Source organism: Nanorana parkeri, unplaced genomic scaffold (genome assembly GCF_000935625.1).
Source record: "Nanorana parkeri isolate BGI_ZX_2015 unplaced genomic scaffold, ASM93562v1 scaffold380, whole genome shotgun sequence".
Taxonomy (NCBI): Eukaryota; Metazoa; Chordata; class Amphibia; order Anura; family Dicroglossidae; genus Nanorana; species Nanorana parkeri.
This window is the reverse complement of record NW_017306648.1, coordinates 96,240-117,907: the sequence shown is the minus strand read 5'-3', so window position 1 is coordinate 117,907 and position 21,668 is coordinate 96,240. Positions and strand designations below refer to the sequence as shown.

The window sequence follows — 21,668 nt, the reverse complement described above, 5'->3', positions numbered from 1 at the left end:
TTTTTTTTTTTTTTAAGAGATTGCTCCTCTTACGTCAACCAGGAGAACGGCAGCCACCTTTCTCAACTTACCATTAAACTGATTTGCTAACAAGTATGGACTCTACTTCTAATCTAGTGCCTAATAAATTAAGTTACATTAGAGGATTGACAAGCTGGATGCTAGTTTAGACATTAGGATGGCTTCCTTCACTCAACCAAACCAAAGGAAAATTTAACAGACACATTACCTACCAAAGTCCTATTGAAGTAAAGAAAATAGGGGCTGTTCACATTTCCTCATTAACTTATGGCCTGATGAGATTTTTCATTGTAAAATTCATCAGCTTTTGCAGGAGACCACACACACACACGAAAAATCTGGAATGTAGGTGCAGTGGGGCTGTAGAGATGGATGGAAGTCATGTGACATTCAGGTATGGCCAGATCGTTAGATGGGCTGGTGGCCTGTGCGGAAGGATCAATCAGTCTGGGGTACAGAGATAGAAGGTCCTTTAGGATCGTCAAAGCGATCCATGGTCTTCAGACTCATAACCATGTGTAGCCCGTAGGTCAGGATGAAGACAAAGAGCAGCGTGGTGATGAGCCCCATCCAGATGCCAGGGGTGAAGAAGCTGGCACAGTCGCTGGCATAGGAAAACTTGAGGCCAGTGACGTTGAAGCCCTGGATCTGGTACAAAAGACAAGATGAGTCAAGACAACCCCTGCTGGCAAACTGACATACTGCAGACAACTATACAATACACTTGGCAGTTTTACACATTGGCATGCTGCTAAATCATGGCAAAAGGTTTGTTACAAACAGGACAACACATTCAATTTAAAATGTGTGCAAGCATATGAAATGGTTCCAGCTTCGGCTTACCTGGAAATCGGTGATGTGGAGATTCCACTTTGTTCCAGGAGAGTCCCGGCTGCTGTTATTGATCAGGATTGCACCATATGCTGGTAAACTGCTGATATACTGACAGTGGAAGGAATAGTTCCTGGGAGTGCTCACTTGGGGAGCAAAGAATGTGGCGTTTTCAGTTCCGTTAATGACCACTACACGGGTCAAAGTGGACCAAAAGCGTGCTGACACGTTGTACCTGCGGCTGTTCAGATGGAATCTATAGAAAAGAGGTGGATGGAAATAAAGGAAGAGTGAGAAAGTCTTCTCCCAGATATCTACGAGTCCTCAAGTACAGTGCAGAGGTCCACTACTCGCTGCTTTTTGCCCCTCAGGAGGACAGGGAGACATTTTTTATTTCAAAACACAACACTTATCTAACATTGCGGTGTCAGGTGGTTACTGTCAAATGACTGTAGATCTATGCCCCTGTGTACGCAGACATCAGGAAAGTCTACGTAAAATCACATACTGGAAGTTATCTTCCTTTAAAGAGGGACTCTGGGCAAATTACAAACTGCACTGCAAGGGTTAACTGCTCGTTTTGGCCTAAAATAAAAATAAATTAAGAGGATATACTCACCCAATCCTCAATCCTACCTGGCTGTTAAGACAGGTTCCCGCAGCCTCGCCTTCCTTGGGCTCTGGAAGTCTAAGCCTCGCTGACATCCTCATGTTTAACCACTTCCCGTCCATTGGCCGTACCTAATCTGCCGGACGGGAGGCTTGTAGATGCGGGTGGGTGTTTTAAGATGTTCTTCCCCGCCCCTCACTCATGCGTGGCGCCGGTCGCTGCACACGAGTGGGGAAACTGTCAAAAATGTAAACAGCCAATCACTTCTCGGCCTTTTGGCTAAGATCAAGTGTAGTAAAAATGTAAACAGCCAGCGATGGCTGTTTACATACAAGCGTTTCGGCGTCTGTAGAGGCGCCTGATCGCTTGTATTTTCTCCTCTCCGGTGTCAGAATGCAGGAAGTGATTTATATTACATCATTTCCGCGTTCAGCTGTCATTTACCGGCTACAGAAGTTGGGGAGAAGCAGATCTCTGCTTCATCAGCTTCTCCGGGGGGTCCCTAGGTGACATTAGGGGTCTTGAACACCCCTGATGTTTCCATAAAGAGGAGTTGTCATGTAAATCGGCTATCACATAGGGGGCTTCGTAGACCCTTATGTGATGGCAATAAAGTGAAGTGTAAAAAAAAAATTTCCCCTGTGCCCCCCACCACATACACATACGCGTCAGATGTGCCTACGTGCGAAAATGACGATTACACCCATTGTGTAGCACATGTTACATATCAACGCGAACATCAGAGTGAGAGCAATAATTCTAGGGCCATCAGTCACTGATGAGACAAAAATGATGAGTGGTAAAAACTTTTAAAGTGTCGCATAGGGCCAAATTTGGGTATGGTAGTTTGAGAGTGTGCGCATTTTTAAGGCTTGATATGTTTGGTGTCTATTTACCTGACGTGACCCCGTCTTTTATATTTTACCAAATAATTGGGTAATAATAAATGTTTCCCAACATAATGAAGGGAAAAGTTTTTATTTTTGGTACTTTTTTCGTTATATATTAAAAAATAAAAACCCCAGTGGTGATTAAATACCACCAAAAGAAAGCTCCATCTGTCCCCAAAAATGGTATAGAATTAATTTCAGTACAGCGTTGCATGACGGAATAAATGTCAAAGTACCACAGTGCTGAATACTGAAAAATGGCCTGGCCAGGAAGAAGGTTTAACACCCCGGTCAGCAAGTGGTTAATACAAGTCCATTGACTTGCACTGGAAGTGAGGACATCGAGGGACATACCACAGCCAGAGCGGAGAAGAGAGGGGAAAGATAATTGCCACAGGATCAAGGATCAGGCAAGTATATATTTTTTATTTTAGACCCTAGACCAAATTGAGAATGTAACCCTTGCAGTGGGAAAGGGGGGGTTGCCTCACTGTAAGGAATTCACACCTAAGCTAATTTTTGCACGTCAATCTGCGCAACAAGACGCTCAACCCCAGGAATCCCATTCTGTTCTATGGTCCCTGCTCACACCTGGACGTTTTGTCTCAAGCAAAAAAAATGCCCGTCGCACAAAATACTACATGAGCTACTTTGGGGCAGATTCAGCACGTTTTCTCCCCATTGACTCGATAGAAAACGCTTGAAAAACACGGTATAATTATTTTTGAGCAGATTCAGCGCGTTTTGCCCATGCACACGAATATGCCACAATCTGCTTGTAAAGCCGCGCAGAAAAAGCTCACAAAAAACGTGCGTAATAGGCGTCGCTTAAGTATGAATGCAGCCTAAGGGTTATTTTGTTCTTCTTTAAACCTGTAAAGTATAGAATTCCTTCCCTGCTATGGAGAGTTCACTTTCGCTCCAGTCTTGAAGACACAACTAGCAGTCAAAGGAAATCTTCTTAAAGTGATTAGAATTCCCAAGCTAGACAGTTGTCACCAGAACAGTTCTCACTTTTGGAAGGTTTTCCCTCACTTCTTGCTCTCATGACAACTCTAAAATGTAGGATTTCCCATCACTTTGTCTCAGTGACACTGGTGAAACCCTTCCAGTCTTGAAGACACAACTAGCAGTCAAAGGAAATCTTCTTAAAGTGATTAGAATTCCCAAGCTAGACAGTTGTCACCAGAACAGTTCTCACTTTTGGAAGGTTTTCCCTCACTTCTTGCTCTCATGACAACTCTAAAATGTAGGATTTCCCATCACTTTGTCTCAATGACACTGGTAAAAACACCTCCCCCCCCCCCCCCCCCACACTAAACTGCACAGATGACATTTGCCCGCTGCCCACACAAAAATTCATTACAAAGCCCCCAGAGGTTGTGTGTAGCAAGCGGCCATGACCCAGAAGAACTTTTTTTTCTTCCACCAATGACCACCCAGCATTATGATGCTAGACAGCCTCTCGGGCTGTGTAGTGAGGTTTTGAACTGTGTGGTCCATTACACTTGCTTGCACAAGTATGTCATCTGAGCAGCTAAGTGTATTATGATGCAGACAAATGACTATGTACACAAGCTGTAAAAGTATTACCATTCAGGCATAACTATACAGTTTCCACAGATTGTAAGCCCTGAAGATACAGGTTACAATATGTGAGGCCCAAGGTTTCCAACCGTTCCTGTCCAGTTAACCGATCAGCACCAAGCCTTCTTTACTTGCATGCAATTTTGGAGCAAAGGCTGATATTTACAGAAGGATTGTGGGTTTGGAGCTTTCAGGGCACGCTGCAAGCGCATGCTAAATGCTGGTAAATCTGTGAGTTCCAGTGTGCACTCAACTTACAAAATAATGAAAGAAATAACCAAAAATTGTTCCTGCTTAGTTTGTGGTTGGTTGTATTGTGACAGCTGTTCAGTAAGGCTTTAAACTTGTCAGACACAGATAGATGGGGGAGGATGTAAAACTCTGTATAGGAAATTCTATGATAGAAATATGGAACAGCAAGCAGGGGAAAACGGAGCATCCATTAAATAATACTTTCAGGTAAATATCAGAACAACAGCACAAAATGGGTACATACTGAAAACACTTGAATTCAGGATTCTAGGTAATTACAGCAATTCTGCTCATACTTACTGAATTTTAAATCCGTTCACATAATTGAGGACCAGCCTGCAAATGCAAAATGATAGCATATATTAATACACATATTTATAACAGACCCCCCCCCCACAAACACAAAAAAAAGACACATACACAAAAAAGGAAAGAGTGAGAAACAAGCAAGAACAAACCAAAAAGAATGATGCGTACTGCAGCCAGTGGGTGAACACAATAGTCAAGCAATTAGCATTTTCCTAAGCAGACATGCAATGACAGCCCTGTATTGCTCTCATGGTATGCGCTCACTGGTGAAACCTCAACTCCATACAATATCTGGTTTTGGATTGCTTGGAGAAAAGTTACAATATTGGTCAAATTATTTTACTGCCGTATGTCTCCACGGGAGAGATTTCCCTTCCCTTTCTGTCATGATGAAAACCACCCCATTCTATACTATAAAAAAAAAGTTTGAAGTTTGCTTCAACATGCATGCCTAAGCATTTAGTTAAGGGACTAATCGACCAATGAATGCTAGTGGCTTCTAGAGCCATTATTTAATATAGCTAGAAGTTATTTAATACTGGTACATTTTATGACTTTAAAGAAGTGAGTGCGTGTTCTAATTTCATTACAGTTCCACTCTAATTTCTGCTATGCTCTTGCAGTCCAGAGACACCTCTATAGGGGTATGCAGCTTGAAATTTGAGTGCAATTTGACTTTATGAACAAAGGTGCTGTCCACTCACACTGAGTCAGTAGGGCTGCAGCTGGATCCTTCAGTGTCCCCACACTAAACTGCACAGATGACATTTGCCCGCTGCCCACACAAAAATTCATTACAAAGCCCCCAGAGGTTGTGTGTAGCAAGCGGCCATGACCCAGAAGAACTTTTTTTTCTTCCACCAATGACCACCCAGCATTATGATGCTAGACAGCCTCTCGGGCTGTGTAGTGAGGTTTTGAACTGTGTGGTCCATTACACTTGCTTGCACAAGTATGTCATCTGAGCAGCTAAGTGTATTATGATGCAGACAAATGACTATGTACACAAGCTGTAAAAGTATTACCATTCAGGCATAACTATACAGTTTCCACAGATTGTAAGCCCTGAAGATACAGGTTACAATATGTGAGGCCCAAGGTTTCCAACCGTTCCTGTCCAGTTAACCGATCAGCACCAAGCCTTCTTTACTTGCATGCAATTTTGGAGCAAAGGCTGATATTTACAGAAGGATTGTGGGTTTGGAGCTTTCAGGGCACGCTGCAAGCGCATGCTAAATGCTGGTAAATCTGTGAGTTCCAGTGTGCACTCAACTTACAAAATAAAGAAAGAAATAACCAAAAATTGTTCCTGCTTAGTTTGTGGTTGGTTGTATTGTGACAGCTGTTCAGTAAGGCTTTAAACTTGTCAGACACAGATAGATGGGGGAGGATGTAAAACTCTGTATAGGAAATTCTATGATAGAAATATGGAACAGCAAGCAGGGGAAAACGGAGCATCCATTAAATAATACTTTCAGGTAAATATCAGAACAACAGCACAAAATGGGTACATACTGAAAACACTTGAATTCAGGATTCTAGGTAATTACAGCAATTCTGCTCATACTTACTGAATTTTAAATCCGTTCACATAATTGAGGACCAGCCTGCAAATGCAAAATGATAGCATATATTAATACACATATTTATAACAGACCCCCCCCCCACAAACACAAAAAAAAGACACATACACAAAAAAGGAAAGAGTGAGAAACAAGCAAGAACAAACCAAAAAGAATGATGCGTACTGCAGCCAGTGGGTGAACACAATAGTCAAGCAATTAGCATTTTCCTAAGCAGACATGCAATGACAGCCCTGTATTGCTCTCATGGTATGCGCTCACTGGTGAAACCTCAACTCCATACAATATCTGGTTTTGGATTGCTTGGAGAAAAGTTACAATATTGGTCAAATTATTTTACTGCCGTATGTCTCCACGGGAGAGATTTCCCTTCCCTTTCTGTCATGATGAAAACCACCCCATTCTATACTATAAAAAAAAAGTTTGAAGTTTGCTTCAACATGCATGCCTAAGCATTTAGTTAAGGGACTAATCGACCAATGAATGCTAGTGGCTTCTAGAGCCATTATTTAATATAGCTAGAAGTTATTTAATACTGGTACATTTTATGACTTTAAAGAAGTGAGTGCGTGTTCTAATTTCATTACAGTTCCACTCTAATTTCTGCTATGCTCTTGCAGTCCAGAGACACCTCTATAGGGGTATGCAGCTTGAAATTTGAGTGCAATTTGACTTTATGAACAAAGGTGCTGTCCACTCACACTGAGTCAGTAGGGCTGCAGCTGGATCCTTCAGTGAGTTCTCTCCCGGAGAAGGTACTCCCAGTGAGGTCCATTGAAGTCTGTTCCAAGTGTAGGGTTATGTTGGAGGCCCAGAACAGGATACATGGGGTGTTCTGTGTTCCATTGTAAGACACAGGTGGGTAGGTTGGAGTATTTGTGGCCAGTAGCTGACGCCTCAGATTAGCCACCCCGAAATCAGCCTCTGGGCTCACCTGAAGACAATAAATAGGTAAATAAATAGTTTTATTGTTTATTAATTTCTTGTTTGATTAAAATGTACTAATAGTCAGGAGAGTTGGCACGATAATTGCATAGCATTTAGGTCACCTTTGTTTCTCTATAGGGCACCCTTGAGCCATCTAAAGCACCTATGCAAATACTTACAAGCAGCACAGAGACACTGTCTCCCCTCCTCTGCCTTGTGTCTTGACCCTTCCCCGCCTCAGCATGGCTCTGCTCCGTCAGCATATAGTGGGCAATAGCCTGCTATATGCTGAGTTTTGGGTCACAGGAGGATATTACTAAATGTGCTCCTGTGACAGTCAAAACTACAGTCAAAAAAGGTTTGGCCCTAGTTCCCTTTTAAAACCATGTAAAAAAAAAAAAATACATTTATTGCAGATATAAACAGATTTTTTGTTTTGCCTTGACATACACTTTAATGCTTAAAGGAACCTGACAGACCGGCACTAACAGAAATGAGAAGGATGCCATTGCTGGCCTGCTTCTGAAAATGCTAGCTACCCGGCAAAAACAATTTCCAAGATACAGATCTGTAACACGCTTATAGATCAGGAAAATCAGAGGGCGATCAGAACTCGTTCCGAATCAGCAAATCAGAAATGACTGAAGCTATAGCATTCTAATAACAGTCATGGAACTATCATTTTTACAAGATGGCAGTTACCATACTTAAAGGAGAACTATGGGGTCAGTGTTTTCCCCATAGTTCTCCTTAGGGTAACGGGAGGAGACAAACTAGCGTCCTCCCGTTACCCTAAGCTCAGTATACCGCGAGCTACAGCTCGCGGTATACTGAGACGCCGCAGCCGGAGCGGATCCCGATGTAGATGACGGGATCCGCCCAGCTGCGTGAGTGACAGCTGGCTCTGCCTATCTAGAGGCAGAGCCAGCTGTACCCGCCCCCTCCCCCGTCCGTTCCGCCAGTCAGCGCTGGCAGATCGGAGCGGGGAGAGGGGAATCCAGCCCCTCCCCCTGTCACGGCAGAGAGCCGTGACAGGATCGAGAGGTGAGCGAACCTGGTATGTGTTCGCTCACCTCCCGATCTACTGAGCCGACCTGTGACAGTTTCATTGTCACAGGTCGGCTAGAACTATGAGGTGAGTGGAAATCACTCATCTCATAGTTCTCCTTTAATATTGGTTTAAACCAAATCAACCCCTGTGGGAACAAGGAAACTACTAGGTTAATAGCTAAAGTTTGAATTCTGGAAACATTTTTCCACCTTTGTACAGAACAGGAACTGAACAGAACAGAACAGAACAGAACAGGAACTGATTTGGTTAATAGCTAAAGTTTGAATTCTGGAAACATTTTTCCACCTTTGTACAGAACAGGAACTGAACATCCCAAAATGTATCGTCCCAGTGTCTATTTTTCACTCTGTCTGCTATTTGTGATACTTACCCTGGAGGGCCTGAGAGCCGTGAGAAGAGCAGTATAAGGCACACCCTCTGACTTTAGAGTGCTCAGGACTTGTCCAATAACTTCATCTGCAAAAGCAAGACAGGAAGTGAACAATGACAGAGTTCGGAGTATGTGCAGACAGTGTTCAGTCTAGTTGTCAAATAATATTCAGAAGCAAAATGCAGCACCATGTAGGTTTTTGAGCATTTGCAAATTTATAATACATGTCAGCTTACATCCAACTCCCCACAGAACTAACATAGGTCTGGTAAGTTCTGTTTTTCCTCCACTGTAAGATGGAGGAAAAAACTGGAGGGACACAAATTTCACAACAGTGACATCCTTTCCATACTGCCCCAATGGAACCGACAGCCCTGTGAAAGGGGCCTTAGAGAGACAAAAAGACAATTGTGAGGTTTTGGGATTTTAAATGCTGTGGAAATACCCAGATTTCTTTCAGACTGAACTCCTTCTAAACTGCTAAATGCAATATGGAAATGTGAACTAGTTTACAGTTTGACAGGTCTAAAAAGCCAGCAGTATTCCTGTAGACCTCTTAATAGACTACCGCCAATGAGTCATACAGTCTGATCAGTGAACCACCCAAGTCTATGACTGGGCAATGAACCTGCAGCAGTACACAGATGAGAGCATCACTCTGTTCTATCATCCCGTTACCAGCTTTAAATATTCGGATAGAATTGTGCAATGCAGAGAAGCCCGGATTGGTGTATTGTGCTGCCCCCTTCTGTTACACAATATAACTGCCCTGGATTTCAAACCCTTAGAGCTAGTTAGCAGTGTCATATGAATACATTTGCTATTGAGGGGTTACCAAGTGAGAAATTAAACTGGCAGTGCTGGATTTTAAGACCTGCCTAATGGGCACACTTATCCTGGGCCCTAGTCGTCATGCAGTGATCAGTGCAAGTTTTGCATGTGGCACCAAGGTGGGAGTGCAGCATCACAAGCACTGGGGAAGTCAGTTTGCACATCTTTCCCTTTTTATATCCATCTCACTTTTCCTTACGTATTTGTTTTATTTAATAAAAAAAAAAGTGACAGAAGACAGCAGACAGACAACTCAGAATGCCATCCCGACATTGTGTGATACATCGAGTCAGGCATTAAGTCAAAAAGAGAGGGAGAGCCCAACTGATGACTGCATATCATAGAGAGGCTAAAGTAGGAGTGAGAAGAGAGCAAAAAAAGAAAGCAGTGAAGGGGAAAGAGGGGGCAAAGATAAAAGGGGGTGCACATGCAGGCCCAGTGTAGGGGGTCAAACCCCGAAACGTTATAAATTCACTCGCAGTGAGAGCACAATGGCCACTGCCCTCCATCTCATGATTCACCAGCATATAAGAAAATCAGTTCCTGATATACCCGACTTTGCCAGAAAACATACCAGGACGGTGTAGTTAACACGCAGGCTTACCATTGGCTCGGAGGACATCTTTGGCCGCCATAACTCCATTACTAGAGAAAAAAAGAAAGCAGAATATACACTAAATACAAATTTGTTAAAGTTGATTTTCCTAAGTAGCTTGTTAGGTGGTCTGTGGTTGTTTTGACCTTGTACACTGTCACTGTCTTGTTGTCTGAACCGGTCATAAAAATCACAAATATGTGGAATAGAGGATAGTATGGTAATGTCGGAAGACTCACCTACTGGCATAAGGTAACCTCACGACAAGCAGTGATGGGATGCTCTCATTTAGTCTCAGCTCTAGTAGGGTGGACTGATCCACATGAAGGGGGCTGACACCCAGTTTCTCTTTCAGGTAGGTGGGAAGGATGTTGGCAGCATACCAGTCCACCGAAGGCAGCACCAGGGAAGATGGCGAGGATTCCATAATGCTCTGTAATTTGGGGACACAGAGGAATTAAAGCAATGAACCTTCCCGCCAGTCCCAAAGCCAAATAGTCAGTCTTCATACTCTGGAGCAAGAAATAGCTTCGGAGACCTGTATTTTATTTATTTATTACAGGTATTTATATGGCGCCAAGTTAATTGCGCCAAGTTAATTGACGAGGAATTGAAGCACAGAAGTGATTGTGGAACTTTATATACAATGATTATTTGACTCACTGATGTAAAGAAAGTGAACACTAGGATTTCATCACATTTATTTTTAATCACATCAACTTTGGGAATATTTTTATATGGACTATATATAAGTTGGAGTGAACATTTTGTATAATTGTCACTAAGTATATGCACTTAGAGTTTTATAATATTAAAGATAGCGCAGTGTCTTTTTGTTTAATATATTGTGGGAGAAGTTTATATAGCTTCTCTCTATCTCTGCAGCTGTCAATAGGGTGTTTTTGAGGAGATTGGGGCAGAGCACAATAGCGTGGTAGGGCTGCAACAACTAATCGACATAATCGATTATAATCGATTATTGAAAAAGTTGTCAACTTTTTCAATAAATCGATTAAATCGGCTTCCGAACAGTTGGCCCTGTTTACAGCTCCACCTCCTCCCCGCCTCACACTCATAGCCCACCCACAATTGGCACAGGGACGCGGGGAGATGTAGTAAGGAGGAGCAGGTGTGGGGTGATGACAGCTGCCGATAGACAGGTCCGATCTCAGAAGCAAGTTGCTGGAAGACTGCTCAGGTAAGCCTGCACTTTCCCACACATGCTGCTCTATAATGTATTGCTGGGATTTGTATTCCTCTATAGCTGATGGTACATTGTGCTGTATATTATACATAGGAATACAAATCCCAGCAATACATTATACACTGTATGTATAATGTATTGCTGGAATTTGTTGTACTCCTATATAGCTGGTGGTATTCTGCATTGTGCTGTATAGGGGACTACAAATCCCAGCAATAATACATTATACAGCGCAATGCGGAATACCACCAGCTATAGAAGAGTACAACAAATCCCAGCAATAATACATTATACAGTGGTGCAATGCAGAATACCACCAGCTATAGTGGACTACCAAACCCAGCAATAGTACATTATACAGCGCAATGCAGAATGCTACCAGCTATTATGTACTATTGCTGGGATTTGTTGTATTCCTCTATAGCTGGTGGTATTCTGCATTGTGCTGTATAATGTACTATTGCTGGGTTTTGTAGTCCTCTATATTCGGTGCCATTCTGCATTCATTGCTGTATAATTTTACACTTTCCATTTCACTATATTGCACACCACACTATCTTTTTCTTTTTCACTTCCACCACTCCAAGCTTGCTCCTGTGATGGACTACAACCTCAATACAAACTAGTAGTCCCATCACTGGAGCCTTTTTTTAAACTTTATTTTATTGTTTATCCGATTAACCGATCAAACCTAATAATCGGCTAACTAATCGATTTTGATAATAATCGTTAGCTGCAGCTCTATAGCGCGGATAATCATTTGTTTTGCTATTTATATGGCTCCGACAATTTATGCAGAGCTTTACGTACTGCACATTTACATGAGTCTCTGCTAAAAATCTAAAAGGTCCCTAGCTCACATACATACAATGGCCGATTTGGACAGGAGCCAATTAACTTACCAGCATGTTTTTGAAGTGTGGGAGGAAATCAGAGTACCCGGAAGAAACCCACAAAAGCACAGGAAGATAATGCAAGGAACAGCTAGATTTCCCCTGCCTTATAGCAAACCTGTCATGAGAGAAATATGAAGGATCCTCTCTTTTTGACCTCCTATTGTAAATGCTAGTTGCCTGGCTGACTCTGGCCCAGTGACTCACCTTATCTGTAAACTTGTTCTGGGTCAAAGACTCTGAATTACAGATGCCATTTGACCAGTGTGACAGCCAGGTAACTAGCAATGCTAGAAGACAAGGACAGCAATGGGAAGCCAATGTACTTCAGCGTCTGGACTTTGAGGCTCACTTGCCCCACATACATCATCAAAACATGTTGCTGGTACTCTAGAGAGACTGCAGATATACGATTTTGTGTCAGTCACCCCCGCCCTTCACTCTCTCTTATTTTATCTGATGCGGACCAAGTGTCTAATGTGGACCAATTGGGGGATTTTTGCATAACCTTATTCCGATTTGGAACTAACTTTGGCACTTCCTATTAGTGCTGAAGATTTCCTGAACCTCTCTGCTTTTGGATATACCTACTGGCCATTAGGGCAGCCCATCAATGCTATGGGCCAATGGGAATGTCCAACAGGTAGGGTCATGGCAAGCTCCACTTACCCGGAAGTGCCCAGGTTGTGGCCATAAAATAAGCTTTTTGGAGGCTACTGCAGGTATGTGCAGGCACCTCTAGCTTCCTGTACTTTATACCAGCATGTGGCACACCTTCATTCAATGCTTTATAAATATGCCCTGTGACAACACAAATATATACAGGTAGTTTTCACTTACTTCAAGATTGGGAAAAGCACTGTCCTGCTTGTTGCCATAGACTCCTCCGAATGCTGTAAAGTCTTCAATGCTTAGCTGGAAAATAACAGATTTATGTGACAGAGGCAGGGAGAAACTGACACCAGATAACACAAACATAGCTTTGGAGTGTTAGGGGTGGGCTAGGCCAACCCTGGTGCTTAAACAAACAACTGACCCACTGTGACAAATTTTAGAAGTCCACTGTGAGGAATCTGTGGACAGATGAAATACTACTTAGAATGGTTGTCGTTACTGTCTAGGCCCAAAACACAGGTAAAATAACAGACCTGTAAAATCTGCATGTATCTTCATCACCAAGATCTGATCTGCAGCCGATTGATGATTTGTAAATGTAAAGAGTGGGATCTGAATCTCTTAAATGCTATGTATAGAAGGATCTGATAAATGACAGCATACCCCGGGTGTGTTTAATAGGACTTTCAGTTTAAAAGTGCAGGTAAACCCCCCTCCCGTTTTCATAGGTCAGTAATGCACATTAACTGCACTGAGGAAGGTGGGGTGTGCTAGAGCTGCTTTTCTCAACCAGGGTGCCTCGAAATGTTCTCACAGTGTCATACCATTCCATGGTTCAGGTGGGCCGACTGCCAATTTAATGGAAACAAAAACTAATCCAAGCTCATGATATGATGGTAGGGCTCTGATGCGAAGGAGGGACTGATATGAATGAGTCTTCTGATATGAAGGGGGGACTCTGATGTGAAAGGAGGGGATTCCTCATGTGAAGGGAGTTTCTAATGTCAAGGGAAGGCTTCTGATGATATAAAGGAGAACTCAAATGTGAAAGGCGGAGAGGGCTCTGAATAAAAAGGGGAGCTCCTGATTTGAAGGGAGAACTCTGTTCTGAGTTTTTGCGCTGGGTCTTTGCACGGTATGGATTTTGAAGGCCACACTTTATTTACATTTTAGACTGGGGATGCCTCCAGATTTTCCATGTTGCAAAGGGAGCCATGATTGAAAAAGGTTGAGAAACGCCATGCTAGAGTCAGAAGAGGGTCTGCTATTAGTCATTGCATGACCAATCCCAGTGTCATAATAGAAACTTTGCACCATCTCGTCTTCCTTCAAACATGCTGCCCTTGATGCAAATCCATCACCAAACACAAAACTCCTAGTTCCTCTACTTATCAGTAAAGCAGAAACGGCTGTGACAGTGTATATAGGTTACCTTATCTTGGAGGAAAAGCAAGACATTTCGGGGTCCACTATTCAGTGCAGAGTCCAAGTACTGACCCAGCTGACGATCTGTTGTCACGTGACCTCCATGTGTGCTGGGCTCGTCTGTCCACAGGGAACTGTCAGATAATTGAGTGTTCAGGTATAAACAAACAGTTTTCATAAGGCACCAACAAACCTCAAATGCTGGACCGAAAATGACAGTACAAGAAAATGAAGGCAGACTAGTCAAGAAATCTAAATAAGGCATTTTGTGATTGGTTTCATTTATTATTTCTTTCACTTGTCTCTACAAGGAAGAGATCTCTTGCAAATGTAAGCAGCCTCTAAAGGTGGCCATACACTTTACAACCCTCGCAAGACTTTTGTCTTGTGAGGCTTGTAAAGTAATTAAAAAAACGTACGATCTGCCCATCTTGGACAGGCAGATCGTACTTGCGATCATCGCAAGCCCGCCCCCGTGAGGGGCGGGCTTCCGATGACTGCAATGAGGGGCGGGCTTCCGATGACTGCAAACGGGCAGTGTGCGCGTGCGCACACCGGCCCGTTCGGCAGTTGTCGAACAAGCAGGCCACTAACTCGCCGAGAATCGGGTTTTCCAGCCTGCTTGTTTGACGGAAGACGTGCGATCGTACAGTATAAACGGTCGCACGCCTTGCATACACTTTGCAATTATCGTACGATAGCGTGATTTCCCGCGATTCTCGTACGATAATCGTGCAGTGTATGGGCACCAAACAGATTGGCCCAGGTGGAGATTACTCCATCCACACAGTTAAGTGTAGATGGAGGAATCTGTTGCACCTTTTCCATCTAACCACAGAAAATCTGCAGATAATTGTAAGGTGTATGGCCAGCCAGTCTCTAATAATATGGAGTTGGCCTATAACAGCCCCCTGTAGCCTGAAAGCAGTCCAACAGTCTCTTGTAACATGGCAACAGCTGCAGTCTTTAACATAGCATTCATTAGGCCTTGTTCACACCAAGCGCATTCCAGGAGCTGAGCAGTTACAGACCGAAGCAAACCTGCGTCCAATGTATTCCAATGGTATTTTTAGCTCCAGTTCACATCGCAGCGTTTTCGTTCCATAGCAGGTCCAGGTCCTGGAATGCATGTAAACGCCCTGGAACGCACTGAAAGCCCATTTTAAACTAAAAAAATATTTTTTTTAACCAGAAACGCATCAAAAACGCGTCAAAACCCACTGCACTGTGTGTGCAGAAACTCATGCAGATCTGCTCTGCATTTGGTGTGAACAAGGCCTTACAGTGAAGCAGTAACATGGCAGCAGTCAAAGCAGATTTTCAACAAGCCTGCATGTTGGGCGCAGACAATCTACAGGCTGAATTCTGATTGTATTGAACACCAATGGTATTTGTAAGAGCTTATTAAAAAGGCGCCTGCATGGATCTCTTGTAGATGAGAGTAAACTGGGATTTTTCTTCCACAATCTACAGATTGGAAAAGTAGTGTGGCACATGGTCATGTCACATGACCCACTCGTTTTCCAGGAACTGAGGCTACATCACAAGACTATTACAAAGGCTATGCTGTGCCCAGCACTACACAATGGAAATCATTTACAGAATGGATGGAATGTTGATTTCTGGACATATAACCTATGTTTATGTCATGGCTATATAATGGCACAACGCACGCAGTGTTTCCGTCTGACTTTGGTGGCTCTGCTCCAGGGGTGGACAAATGAATATGGAATTCAGGAGCCAGCAGAGTCTTCCTTTAAGGAGCCAGCTCTATTGACGAAAGAAAACCTCAACAGTTGGGCGCCAGCTGTAAATTGGCTACCTGGCACCTTGAACACTACTTGTATAAACTGAAGAGACAATGCATAAAAAGTATTAGATACAAAACATGCCACTGAAGAGTGAATTCAGTCTAGAAGGGACTTGTCAGTTTTGGGTGGATTGAATCACCAGCAGTAGGGTCCCGTTTATATCAGGGAGAATACAGCAGAGGAGAGGCCTTACTTTCTGATGGCTGAAGCAGAGGATATGAAAAGGGACTCTAGGAGAGAGGTCTCACTGCTGGCATCCCCAGAATTAATAGGGAAAACAATCACATACTTCAATTCACCAGAAGCCCCCCAAACCCCAAGTGTTAGTTCCCATACCCACCTAAGCAATCTAAAGCCCATCACACAACTGAAGGAATCCCATTCTTTTCTATGGGACCCACTCACACCTATGCGTTGTGCATCAGTGTGACATTAAAAAAGGTGCAGATGCTTCTTTTGGCACTAGTTTGTGCATTTTAGCTCCATACAGATCAACAAGGACACACAAAACCTCATGTAACACGCATTTTTGTGAATTTCAACGCATGACAACAAGCCCCCACCCCTACCAACCTACACTTTCTATTGCCTTCGTTGGACAGAACAATAATGCATAAGGATTATGGACTGTTGGGACTGCTTTATGGATGAAAAACGTGCAATAAAAACGTATGCATATGCAGACACACGAGTGTGAACAGGAGCATTGTAATGCATTGATTTAAACTGGCCACAGAAGGTCACTTTCTGGCCTCATGCTATAAAGCTGCTGTTATGTTTGCTGTTATCACAATCTGACTACAAATGTGATCAAATGTAACTTCTACTAAGCTCCCATCCCATTATTCATCTAGAACAGGGCTAGACAACCTTGGCTCCAGCTGTGAAGAAAATACAAATCCCACCATGACTCTTCCTCTGGGAGTCATGCTTGTGGCTGTCAGAGCTTTGCAATGCCTCATGGGACTTGTAGTTCATCAACAGCTGGAGGGCCGAGGTTGCCTACTCCTGTGCTGGAACACAATCTCACTTCAGAGCTGCAGCAAAACAAGATCACTCTACTGATCTGGTTTAGAATAGATTAAAAGGAGAACTATAGGGTTAGGGCTTCTCCCCATAGTTCTCCTAAGGGTCACGGAAGAACACAAACGAGCGTTCTCTCCCGTGACCCAAAGCTCAGTAAATCGCGAGACGCCACAGCCGGAATGGATCCTGACAATACTGTCTGCATCCACCCAGCTGCGTGAGTGACAGCTGGCTCTGCTTATCCAGAGGCAGAGCCAGCTATGCCCGCCCCTTCCCCGTCCGTTTCGCCAGTCAGGGCTGGAGGATCGAACGGGGGGGGGATCCCTGCAGGAAGATCCCCCCTTATACTCGAGTATAAGCCGACCCGAATATAAGCCGAGGTACCTAATTTTACCACAAAGAACTGGGTAACTCGGCCTATACTCGAGTATATACGGTACTCCTTTAGAGCCATCTCTCTCGTGGTCATAATGTGACATTACACGAAAAACATTTGTAAAAAATGCATTCCACTTGTAAAGAAAAACAAAAGAATGTTAGTTTTGGCATATATTTGCACAGAGCGAACATTCACATATATGCACAGGGAAATCGGTCCTGCAAATTGTTTATAAAGCAATGACCCCTCTTCCATAGTATACACCTCTAGTGTGCACAGAGAGTAGATATCCATCTGATGCACCTAAGAAGCTTAATATCACTCTGTGTCAGCGAAACTCCCGCTCTGCGTATGCGCAGCCGGGAACAAATCCGCGCAGGCGCAGCCGAGAACAAACACGTGCAGGCGCAGCTGAGAACAAACACGCGCAGGCGCAGCTGAGAACAAATACGCGCCAAGAGGCGCACAGGAAGTTACATCATAGATGAACTCACTGCCCTATTTAAGCCCAGCTCAAACGCCCACTAGTTGCTGGTTTGTCTTGTCAGCTTGATCGTGTTCCTTGTCTCCCGTTTAGCCTTCTCCTGTATATACCTGATTCCCCTGGATTTGACCTGTTCCTGTGTAAACGACCATCCTTGCTTGCTGCCTGCCTTTTGACCTCGGACTGTTTTGGATATTCTTCGGCCTGCTCCCTACTTGTACTGAATTGGATTTCATGGCTTTTGACCCCGGCTTGTTGTGACCTCGATTACTGGACTTTCCTAAAGGACTCGTGCCTCTCCCTGTCTGCCTGGCCTTTGTCCTCAACCTCAAAGGTCACAAGACACGAGGTGCAAGAGAAGCCTCCTCTCACTTCGGCCTCCCTACCAGGTACGTGATACTCTGGCTCTAATTACCCACCAGAGATGGCACCAAAGAACTGTTCCTGGGCACCAAGCAAACCAAATCAGGTTCCGCTCTTTGTATGCAGTAGATCTGCCTTTGTGTATACATTATTATTATTATATTATCCTGGCTCGGATTTGGGACCAGGTAAGTGGATAAAACACGCTGCTAGATTTTCTATATAGTTCCCCAATTCCTGCCCACTGGCCTCTGGGTTTTCTATGTTTTAGTAATCATCAGGTTGGTGGTCATATTCAACCTTTCCTGTCACTGCACCCAGAACATGTACTGGTTCCAGGAACAAGAAGTTACAGATGGAAAGAGGAACTTGTGACTTGTCCATTGTACAGCGTTGTATTGCACCACAGACTAAAGTCAAGTCGGGAAAACTGCTAAGCTTCAGCTTTCATGGATGTCAAAGTTCTAACAAAACTCGGCCACCGTGGTCAACTGGTAGGGGCAAGCCCATGACTAACTGCTGGCAGGGCCTGCTGGGACATACACTTTAAGGTGACTCTAAAGAGGGAAATCTTAACAATGCATTCGAGTTCCCGAACTAATAACACAAATGTCTCTTATTTGTGAAAGATTTTTCATTGAGATGATTAGAGGATCTACAGTCGAGTGATACACAAATAAGAGACATTTTTGTTATTAGTTGAGCTACTTTAATTTATTTTTAAGATTTAATTCCTGAGTGTAGTTTCACTTTAAAGTAGAACTGGAGCCAAAACATTTTTTGTTAGTGTTGGATAGAGTAAGGGAGAATTAGAACCCCTGGCAGTTTTTGTTTTGCCACTTGGTGTCCTATTGGGGAGAATTCCCTTTACTTCCTGTCTGATAGCCACAACAAGACATGAGAGGAAATCGCTCCAAAGTGAGGGAAATCCCTGGACCTTAGCAGTGTCACCAGAACCAGTGTCCCCATCTATTCCTGTTCTGGTTACAACCCAAAGTTTGGCATTTTCTTTCACTTTCAGTGATAACGGTCACCAGGAGAAATAAAGAGGGCAAATCTCCCTAATGGGGACACAGACCGCAATAAATACCTGACCGGGCCTCTAATGCCTCTCCACTCTATCCGAAGATAACAAAAGCAAGCGGTACAAAGTCACAAATGGTTACAAGGCCTGCAGATGAGAACAGGACCTTCCTACTACTGACAGAAGGATGAGAGCTTTAATATCCTGTACTCCAAAACTGGAAAAAGTACAGTTCAGGGGTTCATGTACACACCAGCCTGCTGATTCGAGGACAAAGGAACAGCAACATATTTTTGTGGTCATCATTCTGCTCTCTCCTACTGTCAAGCATGTTCCTTATTTGCACTACAGAAGATTGGCTGCCCCTCTCTCTCTCCCACTTAAAGTATTATTCAAAGAAATACATCACTGCACAAAATTGTTTATTAGTTTAGCAGTCTCATGTAAAGGTGCCCATACACTGCACGATTCTCGTACGAGAATTGCCGGAAATCCCGCGATCGTACGAGAATCGTGCAGTGTATGGAAGGCGTGCGACCGTTTCTACTGTACGGTCACACATCTTCCATCGAACCAGCATGTTAGAAAACCCGCCGGGAATCGTACAATTCTCGGCGAGTTGGTGGCCTGCTGGTTCGACAACTGCCGAACGGGCCGGTGTGCCACGCGCACACTGCCCGTTTGCAGTCAGCGTAAGCCCGCCCCTCATTACAGTCCCTCAGGGGCCGTGGCTTGCGATGATCGAGAGTGCGATCTGCCCGTCCAAGATGGGCAGATCGTACGTTTTTTTAATCCCTTTACAACCAATCGCAAGACTAAGGTCTTGCGATGGTTGTACAGTGTATGGCCACCTTAACAGTTGCAGTCTCTCTGACCCTCTCCTGTAGCGCGCCCGCAGTCTCTCTGACCCTCTGCTGTAGCGCGCCCGCAGTCTTTCTGACCCTCTCCTGTAGCGCGCCCGCAGTCCCTCTGACCCTCTCCTGTAGCGCGCCCGCAGTCTCTCTGACCAACTCCTGTAGCACACCCGCAGTCTCTCTGACCAACTCCTCTAGAGCAAACAAAGTCCCTGACCACCTATACTCCAGCTCACCCGCAGTCTCTGACCATCTCCTCTACTATGTCTGCAGTCTCTGTCTCCTCTACCAGTAAATATATTTTTGGCCATCTGCAACATCGGTAATAAACATGAATAGAGATTAATCTCCATGGAATCACACATCTGTGACTAGATCCGTGGATCATGTGATCCTCTGCTGATCAGATAAATCGTGATGCTCATCTCCAATTGAAAAGGGGGAAAACTATTTTTTTTAAAATCAGTAAATCTACCCAGGAAGTACATTTCACACATTGTCACCATATCAGCTGATGTAATGCTACTGGATGACATCACACGGTGAAATGGCATTGGCTTCTGTAATGGGATCAGGACACAGGGACAGTACATGAAACAGTGATATCATCAGACAGCGTACATCCTATAGGACATTAGACGATGGATAACATCATGTCCTCATACACACCGCAGACCCTCCCACCATTCATTATCATATAAAGATCTCCCCATGTCAGCGACACCAGCGGGGTATGCAGTCGGCACTCACCTCTCGCTGGACCACAGCAGGACGGGCACTTGCTGTGAGGACGTCACCCGCCATGGAACCCCAACCAGCAGAAGAACAGAGAGCTGAAACACAACCTTCCCAGCCGCCATCTTCCTGCCTCTGACAGACGGAGCACTGTCATGTGACTAGCGGCGATCAGGTGACAAGGGCTGCGTTTATTGGACGTCGACGCTGTCAGTCACAGACGGCATGGGAGCGGCTTGGAAGATCTGATTGGCTGACAGAATGTGTTACAGCTTCGTCCAGCTGTAAAGTACGCATGCGCACAACAAAAGGTTGACGTTTTATGCGTGCAGAACAATATGAATAATATTCGTTTGAGATGAGTGAAAACTGGAAAATAATGTTAGACTGTTATGTTACTCCCTCTGTCTTCCAAATGGTAACCAATCAGATCTAATTATGTGTGTATTGGACATAGGGTTGCCACTTTTTCTTCAAGTGAAACCCGAACACTCTAGCGACGTGCAGACATTTTTTGGGGGAGAATGAGTCATGGCTTATTCAAATGTAAATAGTGCCACCCATTCATATGTAAATATCACAGTTGAGACTATTTTCAGTGGGGGGCCAGTAGCCCTTGTCTTAATTTTGGTTGCCCCGGTCTGTCTGACATCTTGTGTCCGGGTTTTAGCTGCCATGAAACCCGGACACAGCATTCAAAACCCGAACTGTCCAGGTGAACCCTGGACAGGTGGCATCCCTAATTGGACAGCTCAGCCTAAACCCCAAGCATATGTTTTCAGTGGACATTGGCATGTGGCAGCCAGGCCTGAGAAAATCAAGAAAACCTTTCAGTTACTGGCAGCTTTGGAGCCTCTTGGCGGCTCTATTCATAGACTGATTGCTAGGGATTACCAGCAGAGAATGCTTGGACACAATAAACATCCTACAGCAACCAATCAAATTCAACAGGGCACCTGGACAGTGGTAGTTTGACT

At 44.1% G+C, this 21,668-nt stretch overlaps 1 protein-coding gene across 1 annotated transcript; it reads right to left on the bottom strand.

The window, feature by feature from the left end:
• Positions 1-351: 351 nt before the first annotated feature.
• ATP6AP1 (ATPase H+ transporting accessory protein 1) lies at positions 352-20,860 on the bottom strand. The gene is made up of 10 exons (XM_018559159.1): positions 20,707-20,860; positions 14,023-14,149; positions 12,816-12,890; positions 10,118-10,311; positions 9,888-9,928; positions 8,453-8,538; positions 6,785-7,017; positions 6,092-6,107; positions 865-1,155; positions 352-669 (listed from the first exon to the last, which is right to left on the bottom strand). Exons 1-10 carry the CDS (start codon positions 20,814-20,816, stop codon positions 460-462), a joined length of 1,383 nt encoding a protein of 460 aa, XP_018414661.1. The 5' UTR covers positions 20,817-20,860; the 3' UTR covers positions 352-459.
• Positions 20,861-21,668: the final 808 nt, after the last annotated feature.